Here is an 18,519-nt window from a genome sequence, read left to right as displayed (position 1 = left end):
ACTTGCTGCGGAAGTTCAAGGCAGCAAAAATTTCATAATGTAAATAAATTAATGGATTACAAACTTTTAGTAACAGTTAGCGAAGGACATGATTAATGACGCATTTTGTTACAGAAAATTGCTGAGGCTTACCTTGTAAGGCAGGTAATCAGAAAATAAAATTGACGAATTACAACAGACATAGAGAATATCTTAGATAAGGGAATATGGAAGTTAAGGCATTTATAGGGCTTATGACTTGTCGTTGGATGGTTCAAGTGGCCACTTCACACACTGCGTTACATTCACCATTGTGTCTATGTTTCAAAATCCATATTTCTTTAATTCTTCCATCTGTTAAAGAGCTGAAACCTTTATTGTTGTGAAGAGATTAATATAACGAATTGTTTCACATCTAGGCAACGCCTGGAAACAATTTTTTAAATTTTTTAACTTCTTGGACCAGTTGGTTTTATTACAATATTTTGAGATTTTCCAAATGTTGTAGATGAAAGACTAGATTTCACCCCCTAGGGAGTCATTAAGATTAAAAAATTACAACAGAGATGGAGAACATTAAGTGGTCACTTAAACAAGCCAACGACAGGTTTTAAGTCCTGTAAATGCCTAGACTTTTATTTTCCCTCCTCTAAGATGTTTTCCTTCTCTGTTGTAATTTGTTAATCTTGATGACTCCTAGTGGTAAAATCCAGTCCTTTGTTTACAAACATTTGGAAAATCTCAAAATATTGTTAGAAAATAAAATGTTTTTAAAATTTGATTAGACAAGTATATGTATTTTTTCAACTCTTGTGTGGCTGTGGTGTAACACGAGTCTACATAGGATACAAGACCTGATATATTTATCTTATTTTTTTCAAATTATGAAGTAGAATTTTTCGTAATAGTATTATAATATTCAAATAGACATTTACACACCGGATTTGCAAAGTAAAATTTGCATGAATATGGTGGATTTTATTATTCAAAATAAATTTATCTTTGCTATGCGTAGACTAATCAAAGGTGTAGAAGTGATGCCAATACCACGATAAATTTATTTTTTTATTTATCTTACAGAAACATACAGTCAACAAAGTTAAAACAGACAAACATTTAAAATCATTACTTGTTAATAACTTATTTTCTAAATCATAAAAATGTGTTTTACTATTAACACTAAGATACATCGCCTCTGTTACTTCAATAATTTTTACATTTTAACTCTTTATTTATTGTTAATTTGCTGCATACCTATGTTATAATTTCTTATTTAATTTTCCTTTGTATTTCATTTTTTTCTGCTGAATTTATTATATGTTATATATATATATATACATATATATATACTTCTATACTTGTGTACAGGTGTTATGCTTCATTATAATGTTTTTCAATATTGTTTTATACTTTGTCAAAGGCGTAAGCCGTCGAAATAAATAAATAAATAAATAACAAAATATAAACAAAGTTAAAAGACAGACCAGAAAGTTTCTTAATAATAATCACAAATGTCATATTAAGTAACTTTTTAAACGTGTCCTTGAGTATAAATATATATGTAAAAGGTTGTGTTAGTATTGTTCACGCTGGTTAAATGACTAGCGTATTTATAATTATTTGGCTACAACAGACTTAAATTATCTAATATTTTATTTTATAAATTATGGAAAATAAATATTTGTATGTCTCCGCGTTTTTTTTCTTCAAATGTCTGAACTTCATTATGTCCCATCTTTGGTTGCGGTAATACAGTGATTCAACACCGCGTGCAAAGGAGTTTTTAAGCACAGCTTTGATATTTAATCTATCACCGGCATTCAGTAAAGTAAAGGATTACCTTACAAAGTCAAAATGTAGTCGACAATTGTGAAATTGAGTAATTAAGCAAAAATACCGTCGAGCAAAGTTAAAAACTTATTGATGCTCCTTAATAATTTATGTGGGTTATCCAGAAAGAGTTTTCAAAAAGGTCGACAAGCAAAATATCACTGATTAAATTACCCATACGATAAATGTCGATTACGTAAACTAAAATAACTCGAGTAATAAAAGCCTTTTAACCTAGCCGGACCGAAGGGGGAATTCGAATCCCCCATATACCGATTTAATTCGATAACTCGAGTATTATTAAAGTTATTTGCCCTTTCTTTTTTGTAATCGTGAAAATAACAAAAATAAGCGTTTCCTTGTTGTTGTTTTAAAAATTTAAAATTGTTAAATATTAAAACAAAAAAAGACAAAAATAATACAAGGGTCGATTTTACTTCGGGTCGATGAACTAGCATTCGGCAAACTAACAAAAATGAACAAAATTCACGAATGAGTAAAATATGTGTACGTAAAAACATAAATTAATTATTGCACGATCATATACATTTCCATTTTTTTTTCTCGTGACGCTATATACAAGTAGGCGCTGGGGTCATTTGGTCCCCCCGTCCGGATCATGTGTTATTTTTGGATGCTTAGCGAGGACAATGTTAAATACCTCAGTTCGGTCATTGATACTGTAACTTCCACGGCTTAAAATCGATAGTATTTTCCAAATTAAATAATTGGTTGAACACGATACCAAAAAGTTTCAAACGCCAAAGGATATAAGTTTTTGAGAGCTTAATTGAAATTTCAGTAAGTTTTGTATTGAGAAAAAAACGAGTTATATTATTTTTAATATTCAGGAGATTCATTATAGATGTGTTTTTACCTGCGGAAAATGGCTGACGGGAATCTGCGCTGGAAACGGTTGCCCGACCTGTGACATTACTGGCTGATAGTTTGGAGCAAATGGCTGCTGAGGAAGCGGAATCACGATCTGCTGCATTCCCGAACTGGCTCCTGGTGGAGGCTGAAGGGGCTGGAGTTGATGCTGGGTTTCCTGGAACTGGTGCTGCATCTCTGGTCTCTTGCGGTTGTCTAGCAGGCGCTCGGTTCCGTCGTGGATGCGCATGCGTCTCGAGCTGATGGATGCGGCATCTTCAAAGGAGGTCAGTGTGTGGGAGCGAGCGAAGCTGACGTGTTTTATCCTGCACAAACAGGATTCAAAATGAAAAGTATATTTTGGAACAATATCAAAACTAGCACTTAAAGAATTCGTAAATAACATGAAAAACGCCCAGAGTTAGAATAATCCAATTTTAATTATAGATATTATGTATTATCCAAAAGGTATGAAATGAAACGGGTTTGGATTTGGGATACCTAAAAAGTTGTGGTGAAGTTTGTAATATGACAATAATTCCATAAGTAAATATCATTTTATACAAATAATTAAATGTTGTAGTGAAAAACAAAAAAAAATGTGAAAATCTGGGCAGTTCGTTTTTATGAACTAAGAATTAAAATCACCATGGACATAAGACCCTCCAGAATCTATAAGGCTTCCACAAAAGGGAATTATAATTTTTTTTACAATTTTGAATTAATACGGATCTATAAAATACTGTCGCGTTAAAATAAATACACTTAGTAGAAGAAAAAACATAAATAAATAAATTTCCGCGAAAACGGTTCATTGCATTGGCCACGCCCATAATACGCCATGATTAGTTTAGAATTTAGCATTTGTTTGTGACCGCTTAAATTTAAATAGAACGTCGTCACAAATCTTGATGTCACCTTTGTCGATGTCAAACGTGTCGCGTTTTAATTGAAATGTATTTCTTAACAATTTTGTTTTCAAAATTATGAATGAAAATATTTTCCCTCAAACTCCATATCAATTTTAAAAATATTTGTTTTTTCCAAATCCATTTCACGTATTTTTATCGGTATTTGTAGTGTGTGATATTTCTGTATTTTTATTTAAAAAATTCTCCACTTGTATAAAAATATATTCTTGACATAATTCCTTTATTTTTTAATCCAAAACTTTTTCTTAAGTTTGGACACATTCAAATTATTTCATGTAAAGCAAATCAGTATTCTAATCGAGGTTACCAAGCATGGTCACCAGTTAAATCACTACACGAAGAGATGGAAAAATATTTACAAATACCGAAACACCGTTACACCAGTTTCTATTCTGCATCTTTCTATGCCAAATACACATAAAATTTACCATGTGCCCGGCCCATTTTTGTGAATTTTTATGCTTTGTAAAGGGTTTCTTAAAAGTGTCGTAATTACAAAAATACTGAATTAAATCAATTAAAACTTCTCAGATTTATTTGAAATAATTAAACAAGTATTATTTGCATTGATAGTTCTGCCAATATTGGCATTTATGGAGAACCACATTGCGCATTGCAATGCTCGCACATTTACAGGGCTTCACTCTTTTTTGTGCTTTGTATCGCGGAGCCGTGTAAACGGGTGATTATAATAACTATGCGTTGTATTCCGGTCCCGTGTTTTCACGTGGTTTACCAGCAAGTACTAACTAAATTCTCTAGATGTTAATAAAATGCACTTTTTTAGACAGCTGGTAAACTACGTGAAAACACGGGACCGGGACACAACACGTGGTTATATGATCACGTTTTTACACGGCTCCGGGATACAAAGTGTTAAGGTAAATATTGGCAAACTTCCTTTTTTCTGTTTAAGCCATGCTTTCATTTAAATTAAAAACATTTAATGTATTTAAAACAAAAGGACCATGTTGTTTATTATGGGCTTACATTTATTGTCAGTTTTGTTTAGTTTTTCGTTTAATACCGTATCTTTGCTAAGCAATTTGAAAGTTTTACCACCTTTTAACAGTACAGTCGATTGTAGTAAGCCCTTTGATTTACATATTCTTTACCTCCATTAGACACGTTAATTCCAGGATTCGAGAGTTTCTTTACCGACCCCTGGGATCGATTCGCTATAAAGCGTAACAAGGATACATAGTAAAAGGTACGCAGAAAGAATAAAGAAAATAAAGTAAACCTGAGCCAAAAACTAATCACTAAATTGCCTGTTTACGGTGGCTGTTCAGAGTGCCTCGGTAAACCCCTTTTCTCTGGGGAGTGTGGGACAAGCGGGTTGGATCTCAATTAGTCTGATAGGTTTTCGAAACATTTTACCCGCGGGCGCTGTTGCCTTACGTTGCCCGATACAAACATTGTTTACTTGAAGTGGACTCAAAGCACTTTCCAATTATATTGAATCCTAAATACTGCCATCATTAGCAAAAAGGCAGTTTTTTCACAAAAATCTTAAAATCAGTTAAAAACGAGGTAATGTTTTACAATAAATTTTGAACCATGTAATATATCGCAATGAGCAGTAAAAAAATCATTTCAGTCCGAAAAACGATATGTTTTTAAAGGTTTTTAAGCAATGACAATATTTTGAGGCTTGTCAGCAGGTGGAGGTAATGGAAAACACACAACATTCAGACCAAATGAGAAAAAAAAAATTCTTAGATTTTTTTTTTCAGCTGGCGGGAATCAAACCCGCGACGTCAGTTTTACAGTTGGCCGTCTAACCACCTGCACCACAGCGCCCGTCAGAAACAATTGAATTACTGTGTTTTTTCTTATGATTATTTATTTTTTTAATTTTCCAATAAGTTGATAAATACCAAAAAGAGTTCATATTTGAAAATATGACTTTTGAAAATAACTGCCTTTTTTTGTAATGACGGAAGAATAGTAGTCAAACCAGACTTTAAAAATAATTAATATTTAATGCATTACCTTTGTGGTCAAACATTTTACTAAATGTTATGTAATATATTATATAACCACTTAGAGACTTTTCAATTTCAACCGTTTTTAAGACGTACCTGTCTCTTCGTCAGGACACAAATTCAACCAATATGCAAAACCCACTTAACACCTTCACCACAGTTTTTGCACAAAAATATAAAACAAACATGCTATGCATTTTAGTAAGCAACCCTTACATGCACTGATTAGGTTATGAATATATTTTATGTGGTGGGTATCCTGACGAAGATACGAGCACGTCTCGAAACCAGTAGATATGGAAAAGTCGGTAAGTGGTCGTATACAAATAAGATTAAGTATAATCAAATCACTCCTTTGACCATTCCGCTATGTTTGAACATCCATATTTCTACGATTCTTGTCGTCTTTTGATTTTAGTTAAATTGAAGAATTGAAACCTTTACCAATACGGATAAGTTGCATCTGACTAAATTATTTCAGCAACATACTATCAAAAAATCAATAAAGTTCGAAAATAAGCAGAATGGTGTAAAAAGGACAGGTAGTAACCCCTGTTAATGCCTGTATTTCGATACTTCCTTTTTTAAATGCCCTATTTATCCTTAATAACTGCCACGGAGGTGTATATCCAGTAGCTTTGTACAAATATTTGTACAAACTCGATATATTTATTAATTAGCAATATATTTATGTAAGTATTATAAATAAACCTTGTTGAATTTTAATGCCATTTAGAGTAGCAGATATTTCCTAAAATATATTTTTATTTCTCGTCAACCTTGTCAATAAACTAACAAGTAACCTGCGGCATTCAAACACGCTAACCATCACACCACAGGGGTGATATAAAATACCTTTTGTACAAATGTCAACGGATTACATGGACTCATTTACCTTTGAAAACAACCCTGTTCCAGAAAAAAAAGTTGTTTTTATGTATTAAACTCATTCAGCTTCCAAACTGTGTTTTTTTTTGGGAAAAGATTTTTTTTTGCAAAATTGAATTAAATGTTTTTGAAGAAGGAATACAACAATTAAATAAATTGTAAATTTTGTAAAACAATTTTTTACAAAATCTCCGAGGATTTTCAGAAAAACAATTCGTAATATTTCACGTGAAACCGTTTTTGAAGCACGTTTTGAAACGTATCCATAGTGTATTTTTTGAGCGTGCTTCTTATTTAACTTGAAGTATTCAGGTGGATTTTCATCGCTATTTTTGAGAGCTTGAAATATTTTAGCCTTTACCTATTTTAATAAAAACTATTTTAATGTACAACTTGAGGTTCTGTTCTCGTGCCTCGTTTTCAGATATTTGAAAATTCAATTTCTTTTGAAAACACGTGGATATACCTGTTACTTAAGTTGATATGTTTTCTTGTTTTTACTTGAAATTATTATAAAAGTTCCTATGTAGGCTTAAATAAAAAATCAATTGTAACCATTGCATACGAGTTTATTTTCACCTAATAGAGAAATTTCACATAATACAAAAACCAATAAAAAGAGTTGAAATGGATTCATAAAAATTAATTGAAAAAAATAAATTATTAAACCGTGTGTCTTTACAAAAACGCGACATGTTTGCTCTCGATAATTGTGTCGCTGAAACTCATGACAAAGTTCTATTGTTATAAATGTAAACTAAACGGTCACAATGTTAAAAATTGAACCAAATCGCCAAGTATTAGGGGCCTGGCAAATGCAATAAACCGTTTGGAAGAGAATTTAACTCTTGTGTGGCTGTGATGTCACCCTAGTCTACATATGATACAAAACTTGATGCATCTCTCTTATTTTTTTAAATGATGAAATTCTATTTTTTGTTATCTCCAAATATACATTTTCACACCGGATTTGGAAAGTAAAATTTGTATGACTGGAGTATGCTGGATTTTAATGGAAAAAATATTTATCCTTGCTACGCAAAAAATGAATGTGACGACAATATAACACAATAAATATGTATACGAGAGAGAGCATGAAGATAGAATTCATAACAAAAAAACAAAGACGCAGTTCTGTGGTCGATATTTGTGATAAAGTATTCAGTCGGTTGTTGACAGTGATGGGGGATGCAGGCACGCACCTTAAATGATTGGCGAATTTATGTATTGTGATTTATTTTGCCATCATCATCATCATCATCAGCCGTCTCTTGTCCAATGTTGAACATAGGCCTTCCCCTTTAGTCTCCATATTTCCCTATCCTGAGCCAACCGCATCCAACTACTTCCTGCAACTCGTCTTATGTCATCAGACCACCTTGTCTGATGCCTGCCGACACTTCTTCTACCCGTTCTGGATCGCCATTCCAGGACTTTTTTGGTCCATCTAGAGTCTGTGTTTCTGGCTATATGACCAGCCCAGCTCCATTTCTGGTTGGCAGCCCTATGGACCACATCGGTGATCTTTGTTCTCGCTCTAATCCATGTATTGGTTTTTTCGTCTCTCAACGAAATACCCAGCATTCTCCTTTCCATGGCTCTCTGTATCACTGATAATTTGTGTAAAATTTTTAACATAAGAATATTCTGTCTTTTGCTTGTGGTAATACAATTTTAACATCAGTGCTCGCAAAGGAATTATTTACCAGAGTCTTTTAAGAGTTAATGTTATAAATTAAAACATAATTTCTATGCTGCCAAAAAGTGAAAATATTTTTTTTTATTATTCAACAGTATTTCATTAGACCTTTATTAATTTAAAACAAACTATATTTTGAGTTTGTCCAAATTTTGGTAGATAAGGACTGGATTCAACTTTCCGGGGATCTGTTAATATTGACATATTAAAACAGAGATAAACATGCGATCCGTAGATGATGCAGCGAGATCGTTATTAGCTAGATGCAAATTTCTTTAAGTTTTTGTAAAAATCTATTTCTAGACATTGTTTTTGCCATAACACCCAGACCTTAATCTTCGTCATATGACCAATGAAGTCTCTTTTAGAAGTTTATGATATTTTGTTAGTAACAGAATTCACAAATAACTTTTTTATTTCAGTCGGATCAAAAGTTTGTTAGTTGTTTTGTTTAGCATAGAGCTTCGAACCCTTAATTATAAGGTCCACTACTTCAGTATCGAAAAGTTTTTAAAAAATATCTACTTTTTAGTGCGGCGATTGCGTTTCCTCGTTTATTTACGCATACATTTTTTTTTAAATTAGATGTTTCCGAATACTGTGGATTGCATTTCCTCCAATGTGGATGTTCCAGATCTATCAATCGGGATCTCTTTTGTGACACCATTTCCTCATCACTGCTATACCAATCATTTTCATCTTCGTCTGGCAATTGTGTTAATACCTTGACGCTTTCGAGTATATCATTCGGCATATTATCTCTATCTAGATCATCATCAGACCCTTTTTCATCATCTGGCAATGCGCTTAGTTCTGGAGGTATCACAACTAAATCATATTCCACCTGTTCAATTCCCTCTCAGAGAATCGAAATTGAGGCTTCTTTTAATCCTCAATAGTTGTTCGATGACCTGAACATTATTTTACCAATTATTGTGTTGCTTGAAACTGTAAAAAAATGCAATAAATAGCAAATAACTTATCACCAAATAAGCGTAGGTATTATTCACTAACTAAATATACACAATATTATTATGAAAGAGGAATGAAGAATCGTAAATCATCTAATAATAAAAAAATTACAACGTTTGTTTTAGTAAAATTTTGAAAAATATATATAAAAATACCGTGAAAAAACGATGCAAATAATAACTCACCAGCAGACAATGTAACTGCATTGAAGTTATCTGAGGATTAATGTCAAATTTGAACAAGTAACTGTAATTTTCGGCACATTTTAAAATCCAGTGACATGTATGCCAAAAGGAAAATAAGATTTTTTCTTATAAAAAGTGAAAAAAAAACAAATTATTGGCTTAGTAAGTGGTGTCCTCAAATGGGGACAGAATACGTAAATGGGTTGAGACCCGAATCATGAAAATAAATAAGAACCAACTAAAACGTCTCGCTGCGTAATCTCAAAGAATACTTATATATTGTGTATCGTGATAATTTGATACGCAAAATCGGTGTACCGATGCAGTGTGCTATACACCACTAAGCGAGGATAGGAGTAAAAAGATAAACGTGATTATTACCTGTGAGGTGCTCCTTCTTGTGCTATGGCTGGTGGCGGCGGCGGGGGTGGTGGCGGCAGGTCGGGGTGCGCGGGGCACTGAAAGTGCCTGAAACACAGAATTGAACTTTTCAGTTCCCAGGTCTGAAATACGCACAATGGTATTCATGATAATTTATTACTCAATTTTCATCCTGAAAATACATGAACTAAAATGCCGCATCAAAAGTATAAATGTGGTTAATAATTTATTTAACGTGTAGATTTTGTAATGGAGAAATAAAAATATCACAAAGTACTATTATTCATTTGTCATTATTTTCAATGATAAGTAGTGGGGTATTTTTAAGTCTTGTAATAATCAAAAGAGTTTATCTATAGATTTAAGATAAAAAAAAAAATCACAATCCATCTTTCGTTTATATTTATATCCGTTGAAATTTTTCGTGGGCGTGTTTGTAATTTCTTGAGTTTTGCAAAGTTTTATATTCAAATTTCTCGGTCATTTATAATTTTTTTAAAGCCGTACAAAATTTAAATGTGCTTAAAATGGCTTACAATGGCTTTAAATGGCTTCAAATGGTTTAAATCGGCTAAAAATGGCTTCATGTGCCACTGGGTGCAAAAAAGGAATGATGATGATTACGATAATTTATTTTGATTGTTTGGTTTTAATATTTTTTTCAATAAATTGATAGAAACAAATAAAAAAATGGTAATAGAATTGGAATTAACTTTTTATGGTGTAATAAAATTGAGCCGGTATATTAAATAAACCAATAAAGCTTCCTTATAATATAGTAAATTTATATCCGGCAACGTTTCCCTAAATTCAGTACATGATATTATTTTTTGAAGACCGACTAATGAAGGTTTGATTTCAAGCTCCTAAGATGAAAACCTTTTGATAATCATATTTTTAAATGAAAATCTTGGTTTGTCAAAACAAATTATGTTAATAAATTAATAAATCCTGTTAGGCTTCTATATTCACCTTAATAAAATGTTCTTCATCTCTGTTGTAATATATTAATATTTATAGCTCCTAAGAGGATTACATCCAGTTCTCGCATACGAAAAATTGGATAGACTCAAAATATGTTGATAAAACCAGCAGGTCCAAGAAGAAGTATAACAAATGATAAATATTTTCGGGCGTTGCGTTACCTAGCATGGGGGAGAAATAATTCGGTAAAAATGTCTCCTGCATCAATGAAGGTTTCAACTCTTTAACTTCACAAAGATCAACAGATAAAAATATTGAAGGAATATAGTGCGTAAAAAGGCCATTCGAACTAGCTAATGATAGGTTATAATGCTTGAAAATGCCTAGACTTCTGTATATCTTTCAATGAAATGTACTTCATTTCTCTTGTAATATATGAAAATTGAATGCGGTTTATCACGATTATCTGTTATAGAAATGTTACGTTTTGAGTGCTAGTTTAATATCGCAGTGTAAAAACAACTGATAAATTCCTGAAAACTGTTTTAATAACCGAGAGTCTTCCTATCAGAACCGCGATTTTAATTGAATTTAAATCTACTGCTTTTATTGTCCCTTTCGTTGTGAGTTTAGCAATTTACATGGTAGGTTTTGGTCTGGTATTGTGGTTCTTTCTCGTGACCATAATGCAATACAATGATCGTAAATATTTCTGTCCAAAACCACCTCATTAACAAATATCTCATATTGACTGTACTTCACAGGATCATTTCTGTAGTACTTCCTCCCTCGTCATATTAACTCTTCACTCCCTCAGAAATTATTGTTACCTTAAGCGTGGTAGGTGAAAACGCCACTCACTGCAGTATAAGGCGGGATTTTCTTATTCAAAAATTTTATTTGTAGTTATTTAGCCAAAAACACTCGTTCAGAATTCTGGTTAAACCTACGAAAGAACTGTATTTTTCAGCCGCTCGGACACAGACAAAAAGTTATGCAAAATTACTTTTAATATATTATCTGCGATATCTAATTAAAACAGTACTTGTTCTCTGATTCCGACCATAAATTCAAAGGTCGGAGTAGAATTAAGGCTTTAGAATCATTTGCATGTTACATAAAAAGCTTTTTGCCTCCGTAAATCAAGTAAATGGATTTTGGACGGAACCTACACCTTTAAAAAATATTTCTTAGTCGAAAAGATTTCTGGTGAGGCTTAAAATGTTTTCCTTATTTTTTTCAACTTTGTTTGTAATGTGAAATCATATTTATCAAATTGTTTCAAATTTTGTTTTGTATAACACGCCTCTAAGTAAATATAATCCAATCTGCGAATTTAACAAAAAAAAAAAATCTTTTGCATTTTTTTGAAGTAATTGAATTGATTTTTTTTTTCTTGATTAAAAACTTATGTCTCAATCCGTCTTTAGTTTTGTGAAAGCAGTCCGATTTTCGTAAAAATAGAATAAAACTCTTAAATTAAGAAATACCTAAATATTTTTAGTTAGAATGAAATAGAATATTTATTTAAATAGTTGTAAATATTCTTGCGCGTGAATAAGATGCATGAGTTTAGACAAACATAGTGGAAGCTAGGTCTGTATACAATGACAAAGTGATATGGCGTTTTATCCTCTCTGCCTACCCCTTCGGGAGAAACGGTATTATGGTTTGCATGTTTGATTTTGTGCAGAATTTACTCTTTCATGGAAATCAAAAACTTTTTTATTATTTTCTCTTGTTTTAAAATAAATCAATTAAGGCCGCGTTTATTAATGCTATCTTCATTGGTTCATATCAAGACGTTTTAAATTCAATTAAATTTTTATGTATGAAAATGTGTATATTTGTACGAAAATTTAAAGTATCTTCGTCGGCAACCTGTAATAAAACACGTCTAAAATTACATACGTATTGTATTTTTCAATTACTCAATTTTATTTTGTAGATAAAGTTGAAAATAAATGTTTACTTCCCATTGTAATACAGGTCCTTGGGTTACTCGGCGTAAATCCGTAGGCAATAAGATTTTATGTGACTTAAATTTATTTATTTTTATTTAGATATTTTATTTTAATTTCATTATTATTGCCGATTATACTTTTTTAAAGTGGAGTAGTTCGGAGTGGCCCTACAAATGATTGCTTTTTATGGCATTGTATTAAGCAATATATAAAAAACAAAAATAACTACCCTATAATTTTGGTTTATTTGTAAACAGTGGTTTATTTTTACGTTTGTTGTTTTCTTTAAATAAATAAATAAACGAATTAAATAAAAATGAAACCTCAAAAAAAACTCTTAAATAGTTACAATGTTTTTATCGGCACTCAAATAAAAATAATATTTATTACCACATTAATTGTTTTAAATATTTTAATCTAAATTACTTGCCAGGCTTTGCACGTGCTTTTGAGTAAACGCAATTGACGTTTGATTGAAAAAAGTTTTAATTACCTCTCATTCTAAGATCTAACAGAATCTGATAATGTAACTTTGAGCGCAAATCACAGGCTCAACTTTCCGGTTTTGATTTACAGCGGGGGTAATTATCATGCAAAACAAATCTTCCAACATTTTCAAGTCAATAATTACTAGGGACATAGTACGTCACTTATTGAAACCTGAAAATCGATAAAGGCGTTGTGCAAGGAGCTACTTTGGTACTCTTTTAAAAGGAAGAAAAATGTTTTCAACAATAGAGAATTTCCGACAAAGGCTCTGAAGTTAAGCAATTATTTTTGAGCGGGTGACTTACTCAATAAATACGAAAATTTAAAATCTATGGTACATTTTTATGTATAAAAAGTCATGCTTATCCATAAAATGACACAATTTAAAATAAAAAAAATCCTTTCCACACCTAATGGGGCATAAGGCACTGCATTGGAACACCAATCGCAGTGTATCTTGATCATTTGTGTTACATGAAGGTAAAATGATCAGTCTTACGCTTCAGGTACTACTCCAGGGACTATGAAATATTCTAGTGTGAAAAAAACATTTTCAAATAAATATTTCATGTCAACCATATGGGGAATCAAACCCGAGACCTCTTGCATGGTAGGCAAACGCGCTGACCATTACATCACGACGCTCGTGTTGGATATGAACATAATTTATATTAAATAGTAATCTAATTCATATTCCACAAATTGTCTATTTTATACCGATGGGTGCGTAGATTTTTACGGTCCGTGTTTTCAATTTGTACCTTTTTTTATCCTTTTTGGCTACCGGTGCAGGAGCCATCTTTAGGGCAAACTATGAGTAATGGTAGCTGAAACGTTGAATATACGTTAACTACGATACAATAAAAATTGAAGGTAGCCTGTATTCAGTGATATCGACATATTTATTGGTCAATACAACGGTTTTATCAAGTCCATTAAAGACATCTTAAACATACGAGTATCCTATACCTAATTTTTATACTCTTAACTACTTCTAATATTGTTTTTGACTAACCGCTGATTTTAGTTGGCAAATACATATTTGATATATTACTTAAAAATATATTTTGATTTTATAAAATATCTATTGGTATTTTTTCACGAAGGCAGAAAATAAAGCTTATAATTGATAACAAGCCAAGTGTTTAAATGATAAATGTATTTTCTTTCTGAAGACTGACCTCAAGTAAAATCAATTTCTATGTTCTACAACGTGAAAAATAAAAGAGAAAATCTTGACCAGAGAAAATAAAAAAAGAGTTTCTTTGTTTCAGAAGTTTTTGTTCTTAGGAGAAAGAAAGTTACATAGTTTTCTGTCACCATTGTAAAGCTACAGAACATTAAATCGAATTGGATTGTTCGACTTTTTCCATTGTCTTGGCTTTGATATATTTACTTGCATCCTCAGAAAAAATATGTAAGCTAGCAGTCATGTTATAGAACAACGTAACACTTTTGCGGTATTTTTCGCATGGTTTATTTTTTAATCGGTACAAAAAGATGTCCGCTTACGATGTACGCTTTGTAGTGAGGTAGTTTTGTCAGTTTGCCTACCATTCTTGAGGTCTCAGGTTTGATTCTCAGCAGCTAAGATATGTGACGCTAAAAAAAAAACGTGGCTATTGTAATTAAAACTGAGTAAATTGTCTTTTTTATCTGTGGTCGATCCATATTATCATAAGTATGACTTTATGTTGCTTTAAATTGGGTTTTTTAGCAGAACTAAAGGATAGGAAATAAAGGATTATGTTCAAACGAAATATTATTATGTAAAACGATATAAGCAGTCAAATTATGAGAGATGGGCAAGTTTGTTTTTTTAACGTCACATATGAAATATTTGTTTTGAAGGCATACCATGAAATATTCCACTCTTCCTCCATTTTTAAAAATCAGGTGCGAATATTAATAGGCAATTAAAAACAACTGATCGATTCAACAGCGTCAAAACAAACTGTTTTACCTTCCAGCTTCTAAGACCAACGACATCTTTCACACCAGTCAAACTATGTTTAAGAGGCAAATACTCTTACTATTACAGAGAGAGAATTATGCTTCTAAAACATCGAACCATATAATTAGGAATAGTCCAGAAACCACATACGAGCATCAAACAGAAGACGACTAAACTACTTATAAATGAGTAGTTTTACGTTTTGATCCATGAGTTTCTTTGTAGACGTCGCTCAGTACGCAACTCCTGATTAGAATTTAACTATGCCGTGTTGTGTCCTTTTAAAGTGTGGAAATACTACTACAATCATAAAGAAACAGGATGGGATCACATTTTATGTGTAATTAGCAAATTAATGTTTAAGTAGCAAATACATTACTTAAAAATTAAATATTTTTTCCATCTGTCAGATTGTCGAAGAAACAAAATAAACATTTCTTTAGTGTTGCCAAGGTAGTAACTTTTTTAACCATACTTTGCTCATCTAATGATATAACTAATAAAAATCGGGCCTCGGATTAAACAACTTTGTGGCGGACATTCGACCCACATTATCTTTAAAACATCGAATATTTTTTAACATGATATAAAAATATCCGTTTTACGTAAAATAAAATTTGTTTTATATTTTAAGTTCAAAGTTCAGTAATTTAATTACTTCTATAAAATAACCCTTTACTTATCTACTCTGTTGTGTCAATCAATATTTACACGTGCACAATAAAATTTTAGAGAAATTAACAGATTGCTTTTTTTTTTTTATGATTACTCTTGTGTTATGATTATATTTTTTCCCATTGTGCAACATTACGCGGTTACATCATGAATGCGCGCCACAAAAACGGGGCATAGTGGAGGGATTTTTGGACACAGTCCGATGTATTCAAATATGATTCTACATTCCTTTTGGACTATTCTTAATTCTATGCATCTAACCATTGCTCCTACTTTCCTGGCCTGATGTGTGGTCGCAATTTTTCGCCATAAACATTTTGATTTATTTTTAATTATTTTGGTCTAATGAAAATTAATTTTAATTTGAAGTCTGCTAACTTCCCACCGTAATCGGAATCCTTACCCCTTAGCATGTCGTATCTTCGTTTCGTAAGTTCACTCATATTCCAAAGATGTGTGTATCTATTTCACTTCAACCCTTTACTCTCTGACGGTACAAAATTTTCCTAGTATAAAATTACTCGTATATCTCTTATATGAGAATGCATTTCATGTAACTAATCACTGTCGTTAATTATTCGGTGGCCGGTACATATTTTGATGTTTTGGGGTGGTTTAGATTATTTAAAAGTAATTGGTTTAAAAACAAAATACTCCCAGGGATCAGTTTTGCCTTGTTACCCATGCAAAATTACTAACTTTTTACAAACTCCAATATAATAATTATGATGGCATGTATGTAAGTTCTTAAATTTACATTATTTTTGTTATGATCAAAATGATGGTTGTTCATTTATTTTTGTAAATATATTGTATTGAAAAAATAGCAACTTTTGTATATTGCAAAATCCCTATCGGTACAAATTTAAACGATTGTTTTTTTTATGAAGTTTGAAAAAAAACCATAGAAAAAAAGATGTAAATAACATAATTGGAAAATAAAAAGTTTAAAAACTCTACTTAGTCTATGTTCAGAAATCAAAGGTTAACACAATCAAAATCGTATTTCGTTCTCGTTTCGTTACATACAAACAAACATTCTGTGACTTTGCGCTAACTATTACGGTCAAAACCAGTGTAAAGTATGACGGGCGTGTCAGAGGTGACATGTCATTACATTTTGGGCGACACGTGACATCTATCGTTTACGCACGATCGTCGCCGGTGCGATAAAAATAAGCGATGTGCTTTCTTCGCTCGAATATATACGACTGCACTGAACTGGGTAGTGGAGGTTTTTTCAAGTGCAATTCTAATCAAAACTTCCCCATGGTTACATTTTTTTTTTTAATTTTAAATTTATTTTATTTTAACAAAAATAAATACATTAAAAAGAAAAACTTTAGAAACAAAAAAATAAAACGAAATACCACACCAAAAAAAGGCAACCTCTTGCAATAGCTGTGAGATTATAACATTAATAATTTAAGCACAAGATACACATATATTTCGAAAAATAAAAGGAAGTATGATTGTTTTTTTTTGTAAATAAGTCAATATACATTTGCATGCAAATGCGCATGCGTGCGCATGCATGTATAATTATACACACACATACGCGCACACGCACACTCACTTATACGAACATACACCCACATACAAACTATAACATGGTGAAGAAAATGATAAAATAAGATATTTAAGTTGCTTAACAAAAGAACTTCAAGTATATTGGATTTTAAAAATATTTAAAAATACATTCATCCTTAATTTAAAAATAAAAACTCAAATCTGACTTTTGTTTAGAAGCAACATTTAATTAAGGAGGTTGATAGACAAACATTTATACGTTTAGCTTAAATTTTGTAAAGATTTTGATAATTTTTATTTCATCAGGCAAATTGTTAAAAAAAATATTCCCTGTTATTTGTTACTGTTTTCAAAATGTTAAGTATCATGTTTTTGGTATTTTAAAGTTATATTGATGTCTACGTGAATAACTTCATGTACAAATATTGTTTAAATTCTCTTTATATATTTATAAAATAGATTTTTTATAAATGTATTTTGACAATTGATGGAATATTAAATTTATAAAATAGTTATTTTGTTGGGAATGTTAATGGTCTTTTAAAAATCACTTTAATTATTGATCTTTGTACAATTTTTACAAAGTTTATAATACTTGTGTAGAAACCTCCCTAACCAATAATACCATATTGAAATAAGGATTGTACAGTGGAATAATACAATGTTTTCAATTGTTCAATTTGAAGGATTAATTTAAAGTCTCATTAATATATATATATATATATATATATATATATATATATACACTTTCTTATTCGCTTAACCAATGTATTCATTTTTGTTTTCCATGTTACCCATCACTGATCTATCCATACATTTACTTATGCGATGCGTTTCTAAGTGATTCAGATAACATCAAATTACCTGTGCTGAGGAGTAGATGAATTCAGGAACTCGCTACTGTAGCTCATATACTGCATACCGGAGCCACCACTCATGACAGATTGCCGGGAAGATGGACGCCCTCGACCGTCGAAATCATCTTCAATTCTGATTGGTCTGGAATGCAAATGCATAGCCTCAGTAATGATTCAATAATACATTTTTAGTTTTAGTTCAATAAAACCGATTTTTTAAACAAAAAAAGGCTTAAAATACAAACAATCATTGATTATTACAGTAAATAAAAATTAAAAATAAAATTAAGTGTCCAAAACCTAAACTTGTTTCAAATAATTAAAAGTCACCTCAAATCAGGCGTTTTGTTGTTAAACCTTACAAGCTCAATTAAATTAGTGTGAAATAAACTACGCAACGAA

The 18,519-nt window shown here is 31.4% G+C and overlaps 1 protein-coding gene across 1 annotated transcript in view; it reads right to left on the bottom strand.

Annotated features, from left to right (window-relative positions):
* Window positions 1–18,276, bottom strand: part of LOC148279012 (uncharacterized) — an 88,794-nt gene extending 70,518 nt beyond the window's left edge. Inside the window, exons 1-3 of the mRNA XM_088230574.1 lie at window positions 18,125–18,276; window positions 9,725–9,811; window positions 2,687–3,005 (exon numbers count right to left, since the gene is read on the bottom strand). Of these exons, the coding sequence (XP_088086700.1) occupies window positions 2,687–3,005; window positions 9,725–9,811; window positions 18,125–18,276 (558 nt within the window). The remainder of the gene's footprint in view (window positions 1–2,686; window positions 3,006–9,724; window positions 9,812–18,124) is intronic.
* Window positions 18,277–18,519: the final 243 nt, after the last annotated feature.

This window comes from Micrasema longulum, unplaced genomic scaffold (genome assembly GCF_059751315.1).
Source record: "Micrasema longulum isolate JH-2025_06_02 unplaced genomic scaffold, ASM5975131v1 h1tg000783l, whole genome shotgun sequence".
In the NCBI taxonomy this organism is placed as follows: domain Eukaryota; kingdom Metazoa; phylum Arthropoda; class Insecta; order Trichoptera; family Brachycentridae; genus Micrasema; species Micrasema longulum.
Note: the sequence above shows the minus strand (reverse complement) of the source record. Positions and strands in the feature narration are given on the sequence as shown.